Source organism: Lactuca sativa, chromosome 1, assembly GCF_002870075.4.
Source record: "Lactuca sativa cultivar Salinas chromosome 1, Lsat_Salinas_v11, whole genome shotgun sequence".
NCBI classification, from domain to species: domain Eukaryota; kingdom Viridiplantae; phylum Streptophyta; class Magnoliopsida; order Asterales; family Asteraceae; genus Lactuca; species Lactuca sativa.
The window spans coordinates 87,485,543-87,508,027 of NC_056623.2; the positions used below are offsets into that span (position 1 = coordinate 87,485,543).

At 33.7% G+C, this 22,485-nt stretch overlaps 1 protein-coding gene and 1 long non-coding RNA gene across 3 annotated transcripts; both read left to right on the top strand.

Annotated features, from left to right (window-relative positions):
- The first annotated feature begins 293 nt into the window (after positions 1-293).
- LOC128126952 (uncharacterized) lies at positions 294-2,486 on the top strand. Of its 2 annotated transcripts, none has more exons than XR_008224933.1 (4): positions 294-534; positions 1,292-1,955; positions 2,033-2,091; positions 2,254-2,486. It is a non-coding gene; the product is annotated as an uncharacterized LOC128126952 (long non-coding RNA). The 2 variants fall into 2 exon arrangements; XR_008224937.1 differs by having other exon boundaries at positions 313-534; positions 1,292-1,414.
- Positions 2,487-16,520: 14,034 nt separating this feature from the next.
- On the top strand, positions 16,521-20,938 carry LOC111897008 (clathrin interactor EPSIN 2). The gene is made up of 12 exons (XM_023892984.3): positions 16,521-16,857; positions 17,534-17,599; positions 17,683-17,734; positions 17,842-17,921; positions 18,015-18,093; positions 18,180-18,263; positions 18,356-18,501; positions 18,617-18,907; positions 18,996-19,234; positions 19,312-19,502; positions 19,570-20,188; positions 20,264-20,938. Exons 2-12 carry the CDS (start codon positions 17,565-17,567, stop codon positions 20,611-20,613), a joined length of 2,166 nt encoding a protein of 721 aa, XP_023748752.1. The 5' UTR covers positions 16,521-16,857; positions 17,534-17,564; the 3' UTR covers positions 20,614-20,938.
- Positions 20,939-22,485: the final 1,547 nt, after the last annotated feature.

Genomic DNA, 22,485 nt, shown 5'->3' on the forward strand with positions numbered 1-22,485 from the left:
AAATCATTATTTTTCTCAATTGTCTAGTATACCCTCTAATAAATCTGAGATCATAATTGTCTAGTATACCCTCTAATAAATCTGAGATCATATTATCATCTATATCTTTTATAAACATTCAAAATATCATATTTACTTAAAATTTTATTTTAACTAATTATAATAAATTAAAATATTTAAAAAACCTTATTTCATAGAAAAAACAATTCCTCAAATATTTAAAAACCCCGAAATGTAAAACTTGAAAAGATTTTTTAGAACCGCCTCTCTTTCTTACCTAGCGGGAAAATGAAAAAGCATATCATAAAATCCCGCTTCATAAATTCATCAATTCAAAAGTAGGAACGAGTCATTGTGGTTCCCTGTTCCCTACACACATGCTTCGACGCTCAATAACTCTAACCTAGATCGTCCGCCTTGCTTCGCCGCTCCATCTCTTTTCCCTAGTCGTCTCTCTCCGTTCGGCCCTGTTCCCCTGCTTCACCCTCTTCCACCCTGCATAACCCTATATCGTATGCCCTCCTCTGTGTAACTGTAAGTTTCTCTTCGTCTATGTCATTTTCTATTATATTGATTTTTGCCTGTAGTAGTCATATGACGAATTTTATGTTTTGGGGACTGTTTGTTTAGAACGATTTGATTTCTTAATTCACAGTAGTTTAGCATATACTATCAGATAATATCTGTTCATCGCTTGTCTTTTTTGTTTTGTGGTTTGACTGTTTCTTAACGATTTCATTTCTTACTTCATAATAGTTTAGCATCTACCATCAGATACTCTCCTTTAGTCGCTTCTCTTCACTGATTAATTTTAGAATTTATAAAAGAGTTTTAAAGTCGGATATATTGATGCTTCAGCAACAACTTAAATATTGAGATATGTTTTACTCAAACCAGCTTGTGTTATAATGAATTTAAAGGACTAAGAAAACAAATATAAATAGTATCTCTGGAAAGAAGATTGTATCTTTTAGGTATAACACAAAGTATATGTGTATATCACTTCATTAACAATATCAAAAATGTTTCCTTTGTTGAAATTTGTAGTCATCAGACTAACCTTTTATGAACAATTCTTTGTAATGCATGGAATCTAAATACTCTTCTATTACTGAGTCTTTAGTAATGAATGCATAGGAGAAACTTGTTTCTACCTAATAATATTAGGGACCATGTATTTATTTATTATCATTGGATAGATGGAAGGTAAAAACGATAACCAACATTTGTTATCCCATATTTTTCTCTTTCAACCATAAATGAGATGTATATTTGTCCTAATAATTCTCAGGATGCTCCAATCAGCTATTCAAAGGATAATTCAAGTCACTTATGAGCTTTGATTGTGGCTAGAGATCTCATTGTCTATCCACCTAATCTTTGTGCCCCCAGCATATTCAATGTTACTACAAAGGTCAGTTTTTTTTTTAACTGTCACTCATGAAATTTCTTTTTTATTTTCATATGTAATTTAATCTATTCAATTAATAACAAGAAAAAATGATTGGGGATGAAATAGTGATATGGGGTGAAGCTTTTTGACCAAGTCACCTTAACACCAATATTGCATGACAACTTGACTGTGCAGGGGAAAATAAGTCCAATGTGTGGGAAATTTGTCCAACTTATTTTACTGTAATGATAACCACTTTCCATAATGGATGAAATATATGTACTACATAGACCATTTTTAATACATAAATTGCTCTTATTGTCTAAGTTATAAAAAAAAACTCTCAAATGAACAATTCCATTTTCTTGACTATGAACAAAAGCATTCTCATTTTGTTTCATAGTATCTTGAAGAGTATTTTCATTCCATGGTTTCACAAGTTGTTTCTTTTAACATTGTGCTTCTTTTATTTTTAAATGCACAAATACTATATATGGATTCATTTGGAAATGAATCAAATGATACACTACTAGCTTGTTCATCACGAGTTTATTACAATAAGGTAATTTGGATTGTTACTTTTATGTTGGTTTTCTTTGTGTTGTTACACATGTTTATCATTAGTTGATTGTATTGTAGGTTTGGAAGAGGTACTATAAGTTTGAGCAAACATGGAGATTTTGTTATAATTTTGGAAGGTAATATATCTATCTACTTCAATATTTTATATATTTTACATTAATTTGTGCCTAATTAGTTTGAAAGTTGCATGGTTATTTTTGTCATTGTTCTTTAATGTGGTGTGATTATTAATGACATTCTTACATATTTTTATGTGATTTATTGTGGTCATTTTATAGGCAATTGTTCATAAGTTGGATAAACAAGATGAGCAATTATGCAAATGAAATCTTCACGTCAACTTATGTGTTTCTTCATGAACTAGTATTTAGTTTGATAGTTTAGTGTTTTATGTAATTACTAGCATAATGTTTAGACTTATTAAGTCTTTTGGAAGATATTTTTGTTATTAATATTGAGAATATTATTGTAAGATCATTTAAGTTTTAATTTAAGTAATGCTTTTGTTTTTTGAACTGATTATTTCAATAGTTTTTTTATTCTTTTATAATTCATTTAAGTTTATAAAAAAATTAGAGCTAATTTTGTAATTTAAGACTATACTTAAGAGCATCTAAGACTAATATTTAGTCTTTGAAAGATAGTATAAGAGACAGATACGACACAAGATAGAGATTTCAATGAAAAATATTGGAGACTAACTAATAAATTATAAAAGGCTGATATTCAGTCCCTAAAAGATAACATTAGGGAATGATATAACATCAAATCGGGGATTTGAAGAAAATAAATTAGAGACTGAGTAACATATTATTAAAGATTGATTTTATGTCTTTGATACTTTGATGAATTAATGACTGATTTTCAGTCCCAGATGATACTTTGATGAATTAATGACTGATTTTCAGTCCCATATACATAAAAAATCAACTATCTAGGACTAGGTCTCGGGGACTAGCTGGGGACTAGCTAAATCAGTCCCTGATTATCATTAAAGACTGATTATTGACCATCGGAGACTGATTATGTCAGTCTTTGATACCCCTTTTTCTTGTAGTGTTTTAAGTTTAGAAAACCAGTTTATTTAAATTTGAATTTATTTTAGTAGCATACAGACTATAAAAACGAACAATCTTCTTCTTGCAGACTGAATACGTATGATCCATTTTTTATGTAGATGTCTCTAGATATGATACGCAGACCGTACATTTTACCTCTTAAAAAACAAACAACACTTAAATATCCTTGTGTGACAATTGTTTTTAAATCGGTTTCCGAACAGACCTACGTTAGGTAGTTAGGTGTAACATCCTTATTTTTATGGCTAAAAAGGACTGATTTGTTTATGCTTATTAAATCAGAGTATTCTCGTAGAAAGATTGATTTTGCGGAATTTGTCCCAAAAACATGATAATAATAGTATTAAAGCATTTCCAAGAAATATATTTTATTTATAAAACCCGTGATGTTATCGTCAATACAGAAACATAAGCATAAACGAAATATTGAAAACCTTATAGTATATACACTAGAAGCCTACAAACTCCTTAAATTTCTTAGCATGCACTCATATCATTACTCAGATAACTTCATACTGTTATGTGTGATACAAATAAGCTGAGTGGGTCAGGTTGGAAACCTGTTGAGTACATAGGGATTTCAATCTCACATGTTTATATATATATATATATATATATATATATATATATATATATATATATATATATATATATATATAAACTTGAAATATACTAATACCCCTCGTCTAAGCAATCTACCCTACCCCGTCGATCCTCACATTTTATAATTATACAACGACATAATCCATACTCTTGGATTCATAAATGAATGACTTTACCTAATCTATGCTCCCGGATTAGGATTGAGAGACTATATCTGTGACATCCCCAAATTTCTCGGCCAGAAAAGACCGATTTAATTTATGCTTTTTTAAAAATCAAATCAGAGAAATCTTTATAAAAGATGTTGCGGAGTTGGTCCCCAAAACAAAATATGATAAAAGTTTGTCAAAACCTTTCTTTAAGAAATATATCATTTCTTTTTATATCAAAACCTCGGGATGTCATGTTCCAATACAGATCAAAAGCATAAACAAGACATTATAAGCCTTACGACAATTATTTGTAACTATTGGCCTATAATCCAAAATTCACTCATCATCATCATCCGACTATGCTCGGGGTCCTCTACCTGTAATATAAACAACTGAGTGGGTCAGGCTTGGAAGCCTGGTGAGCATATAGGGTTTTCAACCCACAATACATAAATTTATTATGTTTATACATCAATCAATCAACCTAACTACCCCAAACCCCATTATTTTATTTATTTCTTAAGGGTTTACCCTAAGAATCAACTATCACTCCTTCCTAAGGATTCATCCTAAGGAATAGACACAAAGTCACCTCGTGACCGGGTTTATACAACGGGCACTAATTCCATAGCTGCCAAAGTTTATTCAACATGTGCTAAGTCCATAGCTCTCATTTATCGACAGTATTATTTACAGGTGTTCTCTCCTGCAATACATGTCAATGGGTTTTAGAGTACAGCAAATGAACATATAGTTCATTACACCTACAGGTTGCGGGCCTACTAGTGTTCCATAGACTGTCTAGAATAGTCCATGGTTGTCATCCATACTCTGCTGAATGACGGGGGCCAACAATTTGGGTAAGTGATTCTCTCAAATTTTCACCACTCACCCTCAACTCATGATCAATATTATTGATCATCTCCTTTATCCAACTCACCTTTCATCATACCCACTATTTCATCTACCCATGTTCTACCCAACATATTTTGTAGATAAAAAAAGCATATACAGTTTAAAACTTGTATAAAACATCAATTCAACAGTCACCTCAGTCAAACAATTAATATATTTACACATAACACGTATTTCAAGGTAAATACTTCATATCTATGTGTAAATTGAAAGTAACTACACACTCACCTATTTTGGTGAAAATCGGGCAGCAATTCGTTTCCTAAAACGATCGTTTCTAATAAAACCGGGAGTTTTATTAAGAAACCGGGCTCTGCAAAAGTCGGGCTTCGAAACCGAAAAGATAAATTTTCCGGGCTTCTCGGGCACTTCGTGGGGTATTCCGGGCTTTACAATTGATACCGGGGCTTTGCGGGATGTTAAGATGAAGAAAATATGGGTTTAGGGGCTAAATATGGCAAAATTCCAAAAATACCCGGGAGGTCTCGCACCCTTCTATTTATAGGGGCGAGGCTTCTGATCGGATGGTCAGGAGGGAGGCACGCGTCGCAGATCCGAAGCTCGCAGAGGGGGATGGCTCGGACATGGCTCGCACATGGTCTGCGCATGCGAGGGCTCGCTGGCAGCTTCCGATTGGACCGCAGCTTACTGGCGCACATGCGAGGTTCGGAGTTAGGTGCGAGGCTCGGACACACGCGGCAGCTAGGCGAAGCTTCGGCTGGGGAGCTGGCTGCTTCGGATTGGGCCTCCTCCTCGGTCGAATCAGAAGAGGGCACGTGGCTCGCATGACTCAGCAGCCTCGGTGACTCAGTAGCCTAATGACTCAGCAGCCAGGTGACTCAGCAGGACACGTGTCACTTTCTAAGCGAGGGTGACGTGGCAATTGTGACTATGCGAAATTTCTCGGTTTTCGTGCCAAAACTTCTAAAATCCATATCTTTCGCATACGAGCTCCGTTTTTGACGTTCTTTATATGCACGCGTAGCTAAAATTACGATCTACAACTTCCGTTTAGACTTCGTCGGCTAATTTTGACTTTAAATTTTATATTATTATTTTTAACAGACCGGGACAGGAAATCCGTTAAAAATTCATAACTTCTTCATCCGACGTCCGTTTTCGTCAGACTTTTTACCGTTGTGCTCCTAATAACGAGACCTTCAGTTCTCGTTTAGATTGTGTCGGCTAAAAATCGCTCGATCTAAAATTCGAGTTTTTAGCTGTCTACTGCTACGCTGAAACTTCGAAAAATCATAACTTCCTCATACGAAGTCAGATTTGGGCGTTCTTTTTATCGAACTTCTCGGTTTAACGAACACTACGACTTTCGTTTAGATTACTAAGGCTAAAAAGTAGTTTATCAAAAACTCACTTTTTACGACATTCAGCACCGTGTCGGTTTTGTCGCGAAACTTCAATAGGTCATAACTTCTTCGTTATAACTCGGATTTTGGTATTCTTTATATCCCCGAAATCCTTGTTTCGACCACTACAACTTTATGTAAAGATATCGGGCTTATCTCACACTTTAATTTTGACGCTTATTTTTATTTTTAATTAATTAAACCCTAATAATTAAGCATAAAACACATAATTCACATAAAATTCACATAATTCCTTTTCATTTCTTCTAAATGAGTTACAAAGGTTAACCTAGACCATTATGTCAATATTAATGCCTAGCCTAGAAACACGGGCGTTACAATATCTAATCCATACTCTGAGATCAAGAATGATTGATTATATAAGATCTATACTCTCGGATCAAGAACGAATGACAATGTTTAATCCATACTCTCGGATCAGTGGCAAATGACTATGCATAATATGTGCTTTCAAACTAAGGACGAATGTCAGGGTTTTATCCTTCGTGTATATCTCATATGTATTCTTAAGGAAATACTTCTCAATATCCTACCAATGGCTAATGATGGCTCTGATGGGTGGTTTTGCTAGAATATGTAATAATAAGATCATTGTTTTAGTAAATGATGTAGAGAAAATTGGTGACATTGATCCACAAGAATCTCATCAAACTCTTTATGGGACAACCCACACTTTTATAAATTAATGAAAAACGTTTCATCGGATATACTTTTTATGGGACGAAATTCCGAATTAATAAATGAACTCTGATTTTTAATAAGTATGAATAAAAAGTTTTAAAAATGTTCGTAAAAATTAGGGATGTCACATTAAGAGAGGAGTGGATGTGTCATCAGTTTTTGTGGGTGTGGTGTTCTTATCATTTTGAAAATTTAGATCATCTTTATATGGAGTGTGAAGTGGTGATAAAGTTTTTGAATGCTATATCTCGTTGTGTTGATATTGTTGTTATGATTTGGAGTTCGATGACAAAATCATTGTAACATCCAAAAAATCGTGCGAATATTTAGGATTATAAAAATTAGCATATAAAATCAAATAGTGAATATAAAATTTATACACGTGAAAAGTATGTAGAAATGAATGTATAATAAAATTTGAATCAGGTTACGTATGAAACTCGGTATAATCGAAAAGTAAACTACAATGTAAAAATATATGAAATATGAAAAATTCAATAAAAAAAGGCAAGGTTCCCTACTTTGGAACCGTATAAAATGACGGACATGATTATCGGTTATGGTTTGTAAGTTGTAATGTAAAGATGGGATTACCAAGTAACACAAAAAAATTTGGCCAAAACCAAGGTTGTAGTAAGGAAACATTAGTACTCAAAGTTTCAAGAAAAATATGGTAAAAATGAATACTTAGAATATTTCTAAATATAAAATGTAAATTGTAAAATGCTAATGTTTCGGGCTAAATAACTAACGATATATGATTAATTAAAACGATACTTGAACTCAACATGAAGTTAAGACGAAGAAGAAAAGATAGAAACAAGAACCAATTAGATTAGATCGTATGAAGAAGATACGAACGAGAGAAGATAAAAATTTAAATTTGTTAAGAAAATGTCGATAACTAAAACTGAGTTTAAAACAAAACCGGTTATGGGATGATGGATTTTAAAAGTTTACATTCATCTACAATAGCTAAAGAATAGTTCCGAATGGCCAGAAACATTGTCGAAATAATGGGGAGTAAAATTGTTATTTTTAGAAAATAATAACATTAGTTAATATGTCAACTTGGAAGGATTGGAATACTGAATTCCAGGCATCCAAATTGAGCAAAAATATATCATTTTAAAGAGCTCATGACATGCTAAATAACGCAAAAAGAATCGGGCAAAACAGAGTTCGGATGAAAAAGTTACGTACGTTTGAAGTTGACAAAAAATCAGAAAGAAGACAAAATGGTCACCGCCGAAACTCCGGTCACGTCACCGGTGCGTGAACAGTAACTCTGGCGCATGAACAGTAACCGGCGGCGGCGTTGGATTCCCAACTCGATTTCCTTTGAGAAGGGTATATAGGGCCTACATCAATCAATGATATAATACGTGTAAAACTGAATGGAACCATAGCAACATAATTTTATCCATGAATTGCTAATGATAATATATATCTTACATTTCAATAATTTGGTGAAAAGCCATTTCCTCAAGACAAATATAATCTCTTTCACAGCAAAACTACATACCATACACTCGTGTGTGTATATAACACACATGAATAATATACGTACACGCTTAAAATACAGAGTCTAATCCAGGTGACTGTAGCAGGGTTTTCGCACCAACGACTATACTATTAGGTAATCTTACTTATTATTTTCTTCTTCATTATATCATTATAGTGACTTTCTAGGGTTAATTCTATGGGTTAATATAATTCAAGTTAATGGAGGAATTTATAAATATAGTCCATCATATATCATTTTGCGATTTGACACAAAACGTCAAATTTAGCACGACAATTGATAATAAATTTTTATAGTACGCATGTTTATAGGAATCTTGGAAAAGTATTATGAATGTACCAATGACACTAAATTATATATAAATGGTATCATTAGTATAAAATTAGAAGCTAAAGGCTTAAACCGGGAATAAAATATTAACGTTGTGAATATGTTTATTTATAGAGAAAATACAATAACCGAGGTCACGAGTTCAAAGAAATAATAGTTAGTAATTCTAACTATTCAGGTGAGTACTTGACAACTTTTTTTTCCATTTGGGATATATAACAACTGTATTTGCATAAAAATAAAATTTCAAGTTTATATGAGTATTTGATATATAATACATGATTTAATAGATTTTTTATTATAATTGTTATAAAAAAATGAATATGGAAAAACAATTATAACTTTTATATAAAAACTTATATAAAAATGCATCCATGGCATTTGTGTGTTTGAGAAGTCAAAAGAAGAGTGGTGCGCATTTATACATTGAATGTGACTGCATAAAAGTTGAGTATAGGTCCGGATAGAAATTCCAGATAGGGGATTAAGACTCTATCAGGATGGTACCTCCTTCGCAAAGTAGATGTTTTTTGCTATTATAGGTTGATTTGTTCTTCCGATCTTGGGCAAGTAACACGCTAGAGTGGTATGTCATTCTAGTGTGACAAAACAGATAAACAAAGTAAACTGTAAGTACATTGTTTGTTGTATGCATTTCATGCATAACATTGCATGTATATAAATTAAAGAAATAAATTTACAAATGAAAATATGAATATTATTGTGTCAAAAACCCAAGTAACTCACTAAACATATTTGTCTTACATATTTTTTTATGCCATATATCTCACGGTGCAAGAGTTTAATGTGAAAAATAAATAATATTTAAAGAATAAAAGTCTAAGGCATCATGCTGCTCAACTATGGTTTTTTATTCAGTTTGTAATACCAAAATATTGTAAAAATTATAAACACTTATGGACTTTTGTAAAATAAATTTTATATACATGACTACTCGTGCTTTCATAATATAAATAAATTTATAAAAGTTCTATACAATTAGGGTGTAGATTCATTATGTTTTTCATAAGAGATCAACACTGGAAGATACTGTGATGACAACTTGATGAGAGGAAGACTAAGCTAACAGGACAACCATTTTTATTTCATTGTTGATTACTTGTTTGATTGATTTGTCAAGAATAATCGATAAATTGTAGAAAACTGAGGTTTCTTGCCTTCAAAACCCAATTAATATTATTTCCGTGTAATTGTTTTTTTCATGTTAGCTCCCTATTAACGTGTTTAATGAAATTGAGTTGTTAAAAAAATGAGATTTCTTTTAACATAGTGGCTTCAATATCATCTCTAATATGTTTTATGTAATTAAAATAGTTAAAATGTTCATTGAATGGTGTTTTAAATAATATTATAAAGGTCACCAAAAAGTATATGATACGACGCCTTTAGGTGGTTTGTCACATGCAATGATTATTAGTAGACTTTTTTTTTTTCAACAAATCATGAAAAATATTATAAAGAAAGAAACATTCAAAGTACATAAAATGAGAAAGAAAACATATGGAATATAAAGGTGACATAGATGACATGATCATTGTTTCTTTATGGGACCTTTATATTCCTTCACAAAAGAAAACTGAATCAAAATATATTAGAATTAATTATATATAGCGGTAATTATTTAACTTGTAGCTATCTATTAATCCAAGTCTCTCCAAATTTATATTTATATATCTAAAACATTTAATTTTATCCGATTAATTAAAACTTTTTGATAATATAAAGGAAAATAAAAAGGTTCATGTGTAATTTCATCCACATATAGAACAAATAACGAACAAAGATCAAACGCATCACCCAACTAATAGAAGAAAAATAAGATATATGAGTTAGTTAAGAGCATCTTTCATAAATATTGTCTATGCTATAAATATGTTTTTTTTTTCTAATCTCCAAAAAGGTTGGTAAAGGCAATACATAAATTCACAGATTTTAAATCTATTTATCACGTTCAAGATAAAATTTATTTTTTATCATATTAGTATGATTTTTATTAATATAAAGAAAGATAAAGAGTTTGATGTGTAATTTCATCCATTTAGCATAACAAAGAACAAAAACAAAGGTTTGATGCCAACGTACAAAAGCAAATGAGATATATGAATATAAAGAGAAGTTATTCATATAAATTTCTTTGCATCTCTTTGCTTGAGCCATGAGTTTTCTAATATGTGTGTAAACTCATGGATTTTGAATTTAATTACAATGTCAACTAATTATTTACTAGTTTTTTCGTCATATTAGGTTAATATTTTATCAACATAAATAAAAATAAAAGAGTTGGGTATAATTACTTTCTCTTATAAAGAAAACAACAACAAAATTATAATCTACAATTCTGATTTCATATCATGGATCTTATAAGTAAATAATAAAATTAATAAGAAATATGGTATTATATAAGATTTTTTTCCATAAATTTTCTTTTGTATCTCTAGCCCTTCCTCCTTTGATACAAAATATTGTTTGAGGTGGAGAAGAGGTAAAAAAGAAATTAACATAATCTTATAATTAAGGTCATACGGTGTTGTACCATACTCACCATATTATTGTAGTCTCATGTCATCGTGATGGTTACATCATTTTTCCCTCCATCTCACAAACTTAGTGGGTGTCATACTACACCTTACATTTATTGTGTTTAGATATCATTTAATATACATTTAATGTTTATTCAATTTTTATTGGTGCATTCTAGCACACAATAGATGTGAGAAACATTTGAACCTACCTCTCTCTCTCTCTCTTTTATATATATATATATATATATATATATATATATATATATATATATATATATAATTTTTTTTTAATTGGATGTAATCTAATAAAAATGTAATTTTATAAAATCAATAAAAGAAAAATACATCACTACTTTAATTAAAACAATTACAATGATAAAACGATAAGTTAAATAAAACGACTACATAGATAACACGACGATCAAAATAAAATGATTACAAAATACGACTAAAATTATAATATTTTTTCATAATTTCCGCTCTAGCCCTCAAAACCATATCGAGCTCGTTGCCGGTGAGATGATCAAATGATTTTGTTAAAAAATCCACATCACACGTTCTTTATTTCTCATATCGCGCTTTCTTTTTCTCCTCTAACTTTTCTTTCTCAAAATTCAAATGAGTTTCGAAATTCAAATTATAAATTTCGAAAATAGAAGCGACCTTTTGAATATTAGCTCCTATTCTGACAATCGATGTATTCTGTGAAGACCCTTTCTTTTTCACCCTATCCCGCTCCATCGGTCGAACTACCTCTTTGAGTTCGAGTTCATCCACGTCGTTCAAATCAACCCCAAAATGTGCAACCGATGAAATAGTGTAACTCAAACTTTTGTTCTTTTCTCACCACCTTCTTCTTCTTCTTCCCTATACTCTTTTACCTATTCAAGGGGCGCGGATAAAAATCTCCAAACATCAATAAATTTGGAAGACTTTTTAGTATCAACAAAAAATATTTTAAGCGCCATCTCGAAAATTTGTTGATTGCTTTCCCCGTATTTCCGTTGAATAAGCAAGTTGTTGTAAATGTCGTTGAATTTGGTAACCGATTTGTTCATCTCTCGAAACTTGCTATTGCATTGGTGTTTTATACGGTAAGGCCATGACACTAGGAAATCGCTCCATAATGCGTCGCCAAAACTGCTCATCTTTTTGTTCATTTTCGGTTTGTGAATCCTCATAAATGTGGACCCATAATTCGGTTAAGTTCATATCTTCGTCCAGTTGCCATTGTTGAGTCGACGCCGTCACTTTTCCCGAAACCTACGCTTTTCCTTTCCCACGTCATTTGGGGTTGGATGGTTCGGCTTGTGTTTCCCAAACAATGTTGGGTTGGGTTTCGGTAAACTGTTCGAGTTTGGTTATCGGTTCGGGATCGGGTTGTGTTTCCTTGACAAATTCAATATCAGGGATGTATTCGGGAAGTGATGAAATTTTTTGAAAGATAGGTGGGCTAAGAGGTTGCATCGAATAATAGTATTGGTAGTAAAGTTGTTGGGGACGAGGCGAAACCATGGATGAATCAAGTTGAGGTCATTAAACCGACGTACCCAACAGTCGAACATGTAGCATCCCAAACATTCAAGGTAAAATTTTTATTTTAAATATAATCAAAACACCCAATTATCTTTTACTCAAACATTTAGAAGTATTTCATAATAAAACAGTTATCAGAGTACAATCCCAAAATCACAAAGTTGCGAAAAAAATGGGTGTATGCGCTCAGATCAAGTTGGGCCCTTCCCTTTCGAACCGGAAGTACCTGAAACCATAAACAATAACCTGTAAGAACAAAGCTTAGTGAGTTCCCCAAAATACCACATACCATACATACAATAGAGAATGCTATGTGTCATCCATAGTCTTGCCATTATGTTATGAACTATATCATGGTTTTTCCTTGTCAAGCCGGAATCCAAAACCTTGGGTCTTACAGACAAGTGCCAAGAGCCACCTCGAGGTCTTCCATGCAAGCATCACAAAGACAACAAGCATACAATCTACAACTCACAATCTACTTAACTGCTAGGGTCCAAACCCTGGTCTTGCATACAAATTTACTAGGAGCCACTTCTGGGTCTTACATACAATGCCAAGGGCCACCCCTTGGTCTTCCAATAATACATAATCCAATGGGCCGACATTGGTGCCTTCAACCCATAATACAGTAAAGAGACTCTCCTCTGAATCTAAACAATAGCCGAATAGGTTCCGACTTCGAATATCAGCTCTACCCATCACCTACTCATCAAATAGTGACCAATTCTCATATACAACTCAAAATACCTCAAATACCCCCTAGGTCAAACTTGGTCAACGTCAAAAGTCAAAGTCAACAATCCATGTTGGCCCAACACGCTGTGTTTCCCTTGGCCACACCGTGTTCCTCCAGCATCCAAACAGTCGGGAAAACTCTCAGCCAACACGTCGTGTTGACTTGCAACCACACCGTGGTTGCCTGAGTTTCAACAGCTTAATACATGCAATTGTTTTCTTCGACTCCAAGAGCTCCAAAACTTAAATCTAGCCCAAAATATGATCTAGAAGGATAATGTTTCCAACTTTATCCAATGAGATTACCCATAAAGGTCCAAAACCCAACCCATAAAGCTTAATAATGCAAGGGCTTAACCAATAATCACCTAATCCTTAAAGTCCAAAGTTCATCCTTTTCCAGAAGTGATTCTAACACGAAAACCATCCCAAAGGTTAGTGCTTTATAGACATACATGTCCAATGCATGTCTTGAACCCATATTAGGTCAAAATGAGGATTTATGACCTAATCTCTATGCATGACATCAAAACTTAATTATAATCTAGATCCAGGTCACTACTAGTTTATCTTGACCCAGAGATTCATAAAGTTGTAAAACTTTATGAGGTCTAGCAATTCCATCATTCAAGAACAAGAAACTAAAGGGACAAAACTCAAGATCTAATAACTTGGAATGATAAAAATCGAGTCTTGGACACTTACAAAGGTCCAAAAGAGTTCCAAGATGAAGAATGGGGACTTGCTTGCTTGATCTTTGCTCCCTTCCTCCTCCTTCTTCCTTCTCCATGTCGTGCCCAAAAAGAGATCATAAACAAATCGAAAATAATTCCCTACTTGGAATCGAGTGTTACGGAACATTTGGATACGATTTGCTCTGAGCGGTAAATTAAGGATTGTTTGGATTCATTTTTGAAAAAAAATAGGTTTGAAAAGTTGTAAAATTGAGAGAGTTGTGTGTGATATATATATATATATATATATATATATATATATATATATATATATATATATTAGATATGGGTTGAATTTGTAGTTGAATTATTAAGAAAAAAACAAAAAAAATTGAAATTTAACCGTTTGCCAACGGTCCAAAGCGAGCAACAGTCACAAAATAGTGCGGTAAGGGCTTGTGGTGCGGTGGCCATACCGTATTAGCTTGTGTGTGTGTGGGGGGGGGGAGGGGTCGATGTTGTGTGCACCGTACACTATGACGCCACATCAGGCACCGCAATGCGCGCTTTAGGGTTCACCCACCGGCCTAATGAGTAATATAAGTCCTAAATTTTTTTAAGTTGTTGTGATTTTTGTTAATTATTTATCTTCTTAATTTTGCCATCCTTTTTAAGTATCTATCTTCTTAATTTTGTCATTCTTTTTAAAGGGATATTAAGTAATATTCTAACCACAATTTAATATATATTTGAAGAAAATAATAAAAACAATTGCTTTTAACAAAAATAATCACATAGCCCGAAATGATATTCCAGACTAAGAAAAAACATTTTTTTTCCGACAAGAATATATATTTCGGATTGACAGTGTGGATTTTTGGATTATGGGCTGAAATTTTGAAGTTCTAAAAAAACTCAATAATTTCAAGAACAAGTCCGAAATTGAACAATTCCATATTTTTAAGATATTTTGTTTATTTAAATATAATAAAAAGTTAAATAAAATAATAAATGTGAAGTATACACGATATTAGAACATATAATCATAAATTTCATTGAAAAACGATGACATGAAACTCTTCATAATGGATATCAGTGTTTTAAAAGGCGCGCCATGGCGTGAGGCGTGGCTCCGCCGTTACGAAAAGCCTCATAACGTTGCTGTTAGGCGTGGCGCGTGACAAGGCGTGATATGACGCTCCATGGCGCGTGTTTTTTCGTTTGAGACACAGTTTTTTGCTCTTTGTTATGTCTTTTCTAATCGGAGATACAAGTATTGTGGTTTTTGTTAAAATTTTCTTACTAGTTATTGATCTAACACTTCTAAAAAGTAGTTATATTTAATATAAATTTATATTTATGTGGTAATATAATTTTAAATTAATACAAAATCGCCGCCTTACATCACGCCTTGAAAAACGCCATGACATGTTAAGCTTGAGGTTTGACCTTGCCGCCACGCCACGCCTCACGCCATTTAGAACCTTGATGGATATTTCGAATATAAATAAAAAGATTTCTTCGGAAAAAAACTAAAAAACAACTCTGAAATTTGAAGATAAAATTCGGAATGTGACATTTGAAGTAAGTGATCATTTTTTAAAAATTAAAAAAATGATTATTATTTTTTTAAAATTATTTATATGGTTTAGTTTGCTTAATATCTCATTTTTAAATTTCAAGTTTATTGTTTTGTTTATGTTGCCCTTCTCCCCCTTCACATTTTTTTTCATTGTTTACTCGCGTTTTGCATATTATAGGTAAATTATGAAAGTAGCATTTACCTTAAAGGGATGTATGACCGTTTAACTTCCCAATTACCTAATTCCTTTAATCTATTTTGATTTTTACATCATTATTTAATTGCATGATCCATTAGACATAAACAATTGATTTACATAAACAAATTAATTTTTTAATACTGAATTAACATCATTTTCTTTTCCAACTTTAAACAATCTCTCCTCCTCCCTCCGCTCATATCAACTCGACACAGATTCAATGAAAACTGATCGAAAAAAAAGGACGGTGGGTGAGAAGGGTAGGGACTAGGGACACATATAAGAAGGAAAAGTTATCAACACACCAACGATAAATAGAGACAAATGAATTTTCGCTTACTGAGTTGATGATAATATGAGTGAGAGACACTAGGGATTATGTAATATTTAAAATAATAATAATAAATATTAAAATAAATTGATTATTTCAATAAATTTTATAGTTGAGCTAACATATTTAGTATCTAGAATCATACAAATATGACAAAATAATAAGCAATAAGGTTATATTTAGACATAAAAATAAATATATACACCACATGGATCGAACAAGAAAGACTTGGTACGTGCCACCTAAAAAGTATAAAGAAAAAAGCGACTACTTACTATTCCTATTCTTCATCAAAATACTTCTTGTATCCCACAAATCTCTCCGTATAATTTCTTCATCTCTCTCTCTCTCTCTCTCTCTCTCTCCCTAAATTGTTGCTTTGACAGACGCCATGATACAGTAGTACTACCCAATCCTCAATCGTTGATTTTGATTTTTTCAATCAGTTTCAACTTTCAACTCAAACGGTGGGGAATTCCTGCGTATCCGATTCCAATTTTGTTTTCTTTCTCCGTCTTCACCTCCATAATCCTCTGTTCTCATCGTCTCCGACAACTCACAACACCCGGATACCGTTATCTTCAGATCTGCCGCCTTCTGTTTGACCAGGTTTGATATATTTCACTTGCTTGGATCAGGATTGTTCCATTTCCATTGATTGATCCGCTACTTCTTTTAGATCTTGTTTTTTTCTTTGAATTTCTATGGAAATTGGGTAATTCTGATCATATATTTTGGATGTCGGTAGCTCATATACTATTGAGAATGTTGCAATTTCTTTTGATGAATGATTTGATCTATAATTATCCAGTCAATTCATCCGAATTGGGTTTTCGTCTTTGGCATTTCCCTCCAATAGAGTCTGTATAACGATTTTCTTTTGGCTGTGTTGTTCATCGTCAGGGTTTTGATAAAATTCTCCAGAAAATTGAGTGTCGGTTTGGGAGTCTATAATCAATCATTATGCTATAGCCCTATAGGTGTATACTTCAATGGTTTCGATTTAAAATTTCACGTTAGATTGCTTGTTTCATTTTCAAGCTTCATACAATTTAAGGAAACCTTCTTATACCTTGAACCCTACTCCAAGGTTTTAGGAAAACAGTCAACTTACCCATAGTAATTGTTGTAATCATAATTTATAATACTATTTACTTAGTCAATGATACACATTAACATGAGTATGAGCTTTATAATTCTCCTAAATGAACTCGTTTTTGCAAACTATTTTGAATCTCCTTAATTTTGATAAGTTCTCTTCTGATTTACCCTAAACCTGTTTCAGCTGAAGAGTATTTGCATCCTTCTTGGGGACAATGAAAAAGGCCTTTGATCAAACTGTCAGGGACATGTAAGTTCAATTTCTAATCCAATAGATTGTAATTAAATTTTTATACTCTCATAATGCTTGATCTTGTAATCGATTCCATGCAGTAAAAGAGGAGTCAACAAGAAAGTTCTTAAAGTCCCTTCAATTGAACAGAAGGTAACTTTCTTTCTATTTTTCTCTTTCCCCTTTTCAATTTATACATTTTGAATCATTTACCTCACATTATTAACATTTTAATCTTTGTTTTTTTGATGTTTTCCCAGGTTCTTGATGCTACTAGTAATGAGACATGGGGTCCTCATGGATCTCTTCTTGCTGATATAGCACTCGCTTCAAGAAACTAGTACAATACATTTCCTTTTTCCATTAAAAAAAAACAAAAAATTAAATTCTTTTTGCCTCAAAAAGATTCACACCTTTCATTACACATATGCAGTCATGAATACCAGATGATAATGTCTATAATCTGGAAGCGAGTTAATGACACTGGAAAAAACTGGCGCCATGTGTACAAGGTTAGTTTAGTCAATATGTAAAAAATCACACCCAAATGATTTTTTCCTTTAGTCTAATAGTGATTTTTTTTTTTTGTGTTGACCAGGGTTTGACTGTTCTTGAATACTTGGTAGCAAACGGATCAGAACGTGTTATAGATGAGATTAAAGAACATTCTTACCAGATAACAGTGAGTAAACTTTTACTTTATCTTTTAAATTATGGGAAAAACTTTTATTTTTTTAATGATTATTAATTATATGATCTTTTTTCTATGTTTAGACATTGTCTGAGTTTCAATATATTGATCACACTGGAAGAGATCAAGGGAACAATGTAAGGAAGAAGTCACAAAGCCTTGTGGCTTTAGTCAATGATAAAGAAAAATTACAGGAAGTTAGAGAGAAAGCTGCTGCCAACTGGGACAAGTGAGTTCTTTAAAGATTTAATTAACTCAAAAACTTTCCAAACATGAAAAAAGTAGAAACTTTTTATTATCTTTCTTTTACAAGAAATGTGACAAAAAGAATGGAATCAAATCAGGTTTCACAAAACATCTGGAAGTGCAAAATACAGACCTGGATCATATCCAGGAGCAGGAGGCTATGAAGATGATAGATATGAAGGTCGATATGGAAGCAGAGATGATAATAGTAATAGTAATAATGGATATGGAAGAGAGAGAGAAAGAGAAAGAGAAAGAGAATGGGGTGATGATGAATATAACAGAGGTAGAAGAAGCTTTGATGCCGAAAACTATGGCAGAAGAAGTAGAAGCTCTGATAGAGAAAGGGAACAACGTGCTTATGATGATGAAGCCCATTATTCTTCAAGGTATCTATATCTATATATCTATATGTATATATGTATATTCTTTGTTTATGTGGGACCCATTGTGGTGATGTGTTTGTTTTTATTGCAGAGGAAGCAATGTGAAAGCTGATGATCAATCTCAGAAATCACCAGAAGGGGTACCTCCTAGTTATGAAGATGCTGTGGCTAATGGAGACCCAAAAACCTCACCTCCGCCAGTAACCACCACTCGTGAAACTGTTGCTCCACCGCCAGTAACTGCTGCACCACCACCACCTCCACCTGCAGCCACCATGAACACGGAGAATAACGGTTTTGATGAGTTTGATCCTCGTGGCTCTTTTCAAGGTGTGAATAATTTACTTTGAAAATATATTTGTAGTGATTTTTTTGTATCTGAATGTGTGGTTGTTTATGAACAACAGCAGCGGCAGCAGCACCGCCACCGCCGCCGCCAGTATCAGGTGGTGGTGACATGGATTTGTTTGGGGACCCGTTCTCGTTGAATTCATTGGCTATTGTTCCTGTTACATATGAAACTTCTGACACAAACTCAAATCCTCCTTCTGGTCAAACATTTGTGGCACCATCTTCAACCTCCACTGTTTCTAGTCAGGTATTAGCCAAATTACTAAATTACCCTCTTGGGATACTTCTATTCAGCCATGGTGTTCTCTATGCAGGCATTTGAAGATCCATTTGGTGATGGTCCTTTTAGAGCTGTTCCTTCTACAGCTGGATTTTCAGCTCCTCCCCAGTCAGCATCCGCTGCCACTGTTGGTCAAAACGGTCAACCACCACCACCACCACAACCTGCCGCCCCGACACCAAACACTGTCAATAACTTTGGATATGGAAGCAGTTTTGACCAAAACACCGATATTCTAGCGGGTCTCCTGCCACCATCTGGACCTTTTCAGGGTCAACCACTAGAAAGTCAACCTCACGGTGGTGGTCAATTCGTGTCCCATGGTGGTCAAACCGCCACTCATGGTGGTTTTCCAGGTCAAATGAGCTCCGGTTTTCCTGGTTCTAATGGTCAACCGGCTAACTTTTACGGTGGTTATGAACCACAAGGCTCTTCAGCTCCACTTCCACCCGTGCCGCCAGTCACCGCCACACCTGCCGCCCAGTCAAACCCTTCAAGTTTCTATCAACAGCCACAGCCACAGCCAACAACCTTGAATTCTTCAACTGGTGCTCTTGCTTTAGTTCCTCAACAACCAGCAAAATTCGAAACAAAATCCACTGTTTGGGCTGATACATTAAACCGTGGCCTTGTTAATCTCAATATAGCCGGATGTAAGTTTTATAAACTTTTATTTAAAAAAAGAAAATTATATTATTAAATATAATATTAATAAATCTTTTTTGCAGCTAAAACGAACCCATTGTCTGACATTGGAGTTGACTTTGAAGCTTTAAATAGAAAGGAAAGGAGAATGGAGAAAACCAACACAACACCAATGGCTACTTCAAATGTAGCCATGGGTAAGGCCATGGGCTCCGGTTCGGGTATCGGTCGGGCTGGTATGGGTGCACTAAGACCCCAACCCAACCCCATGATGGGTCCAGGTCCAGGTGGGTACCCGAACCCACCCATGGGTCAGTTCCAGATGCAACCTCCAACTGCCGGATATGCATCTGGAACTTACAACCCAATGATGGGTTTGGGTCGTGGTGGTGGTTATGGGCAACCACCACCATATGGTGGTGGCTATAGGTAAATTCCCGGTGAAGTTTAAGGTAAGAAGTGAGAGTGAGAACCTTCCGGAATCTATGACGCCCAAAACACACGTGAAAAAAGAAATGATTTGGCCCGAAAGTTTTATTTGGGATGTGTAAAGATGGAAATGTTTTTTTTTTTTTTTGTTAATGTATGATTGATTGTATGATGTAATATTGATTGATATTGTTAGATGTTGTGAAGGGTGTATACCAATACCATTGAGGAGGGAGATAAACATATGAACAAAATTTGTGTTTTGTTATTTGTTGAAGTTGAACCATGTATTGTCAATAAATACAAGGGAGGGAGAAGGACTTGCATTATTTGCTATAAAATGACAAATTATTTACTTTAGTTAAGCAATTTTGGAAGAAACCAATATTACAAATAATAGGAGTTCTACTTCTAGGTCTTGCAAAATAAAAACCCAAAAGTAGATTTTTAAAGCCCAGTTATAGTTTTCATCACGTGACAAAGTATCTATTTATTTTTCTTAATAGTTATGGCTTGATTAATTTGGACGTTAGGAAATGCATGGTCCAAACTCCAAACATCTGCCATAAATGCTTAAAACATTGAAGGAGATATCCTAAGAACTTAGACGCTATAAGTTGCAACAAGTATATAAGTATTAAACTACTTAGTAATACAAATGAGTTTTGAGAGACTGCTGGAGACTAGGATAAGACAAAATACAGTAGTAGTTGAAAACCAATTTGACTTCATGTGTGGGAAGTTGATGACTGAGATGATCCACATACTTAGACGTCTTATATAGAAGTTTAAAGAAAGAAATAAAAGCCTCCAAATGGTGTTCATCGACAAGGAAAATGCATATGACAATGTTCCAAGGGAGATGATCTGGAGGATGTTAGAAGCCAAAAGGGTTTCAAGGTGTTATGCTAGGGCTATCTGTGACATGTAATGTCGGTCTATAACATTTGTCTAGACTTCATTTGTCAACACAAAGTTTTTTCCTATTGGAATTAGGCTCTATCAGGGTTCGACTCTTAGCTCTTACATCTTCACCCTAATTATGGACAAGGTATCTCACAAGATACATGAGAGGTACAATGGTGCATGGTTTTTGCTCACAATATTGTTTTGATCAAGGGGATTTGGATTGACCTTAATGGTAGGTTGGATACCTAGAATGGTAAATTGGAAGAAAATGGACTTAAGATTAACACAACTAATAATAATTATCTATGGTCCAATTTTAGTGGGGAGCAAAATGGCGAAGAGGTAGAAGTGTGTATCCGTGAACAAGTCCTACAACAAATGGAAGCTTTAAGTTTATAGGGTTTCACATTCATAAGGATGTAGGTGTTCATGATGATGTCACTTACTTTATAAAGGCATGATGGATAAAATGGAGAGTGACCAATAAAGCTTTGTGTAACAAGATGGTCCCGTTGAAACTTAAAGGGAAACTCTACAAGGTGAGTGTAAGGCCCGCTATGTTGTATGAATCTGGATGTTGGACAACTAAGAAAGAGCATGATAGGAAGATGGAGGTCACAAAAAAGAGGATGTTGAGGTGGATTTATGGTAAAATCTTGTTGGACCGGGTTCCAAGTAAACAATTGAAAACTCGTTAGGAGTGATGACAATTAACGAGAAATTATGAGAATGAAGATTGCGGTAGTTTGGACATGTATGTAGGAGTAAGAGAAAACTAATTGTTGCATTTATTAGGGTGAAGACCATTATTATGGACCGTGAGAGGAGGAGAGGAAGCTACGAAAAAGACAATTAAGATTCAGACCTTTAAATTCAAAATTTAAAGTTAATAACAACAATCTCGTAAATTACATACCTGAGTCATGAGTCATAAGCACGAATGCGAGTCTTCCTTCATTACTAAAAC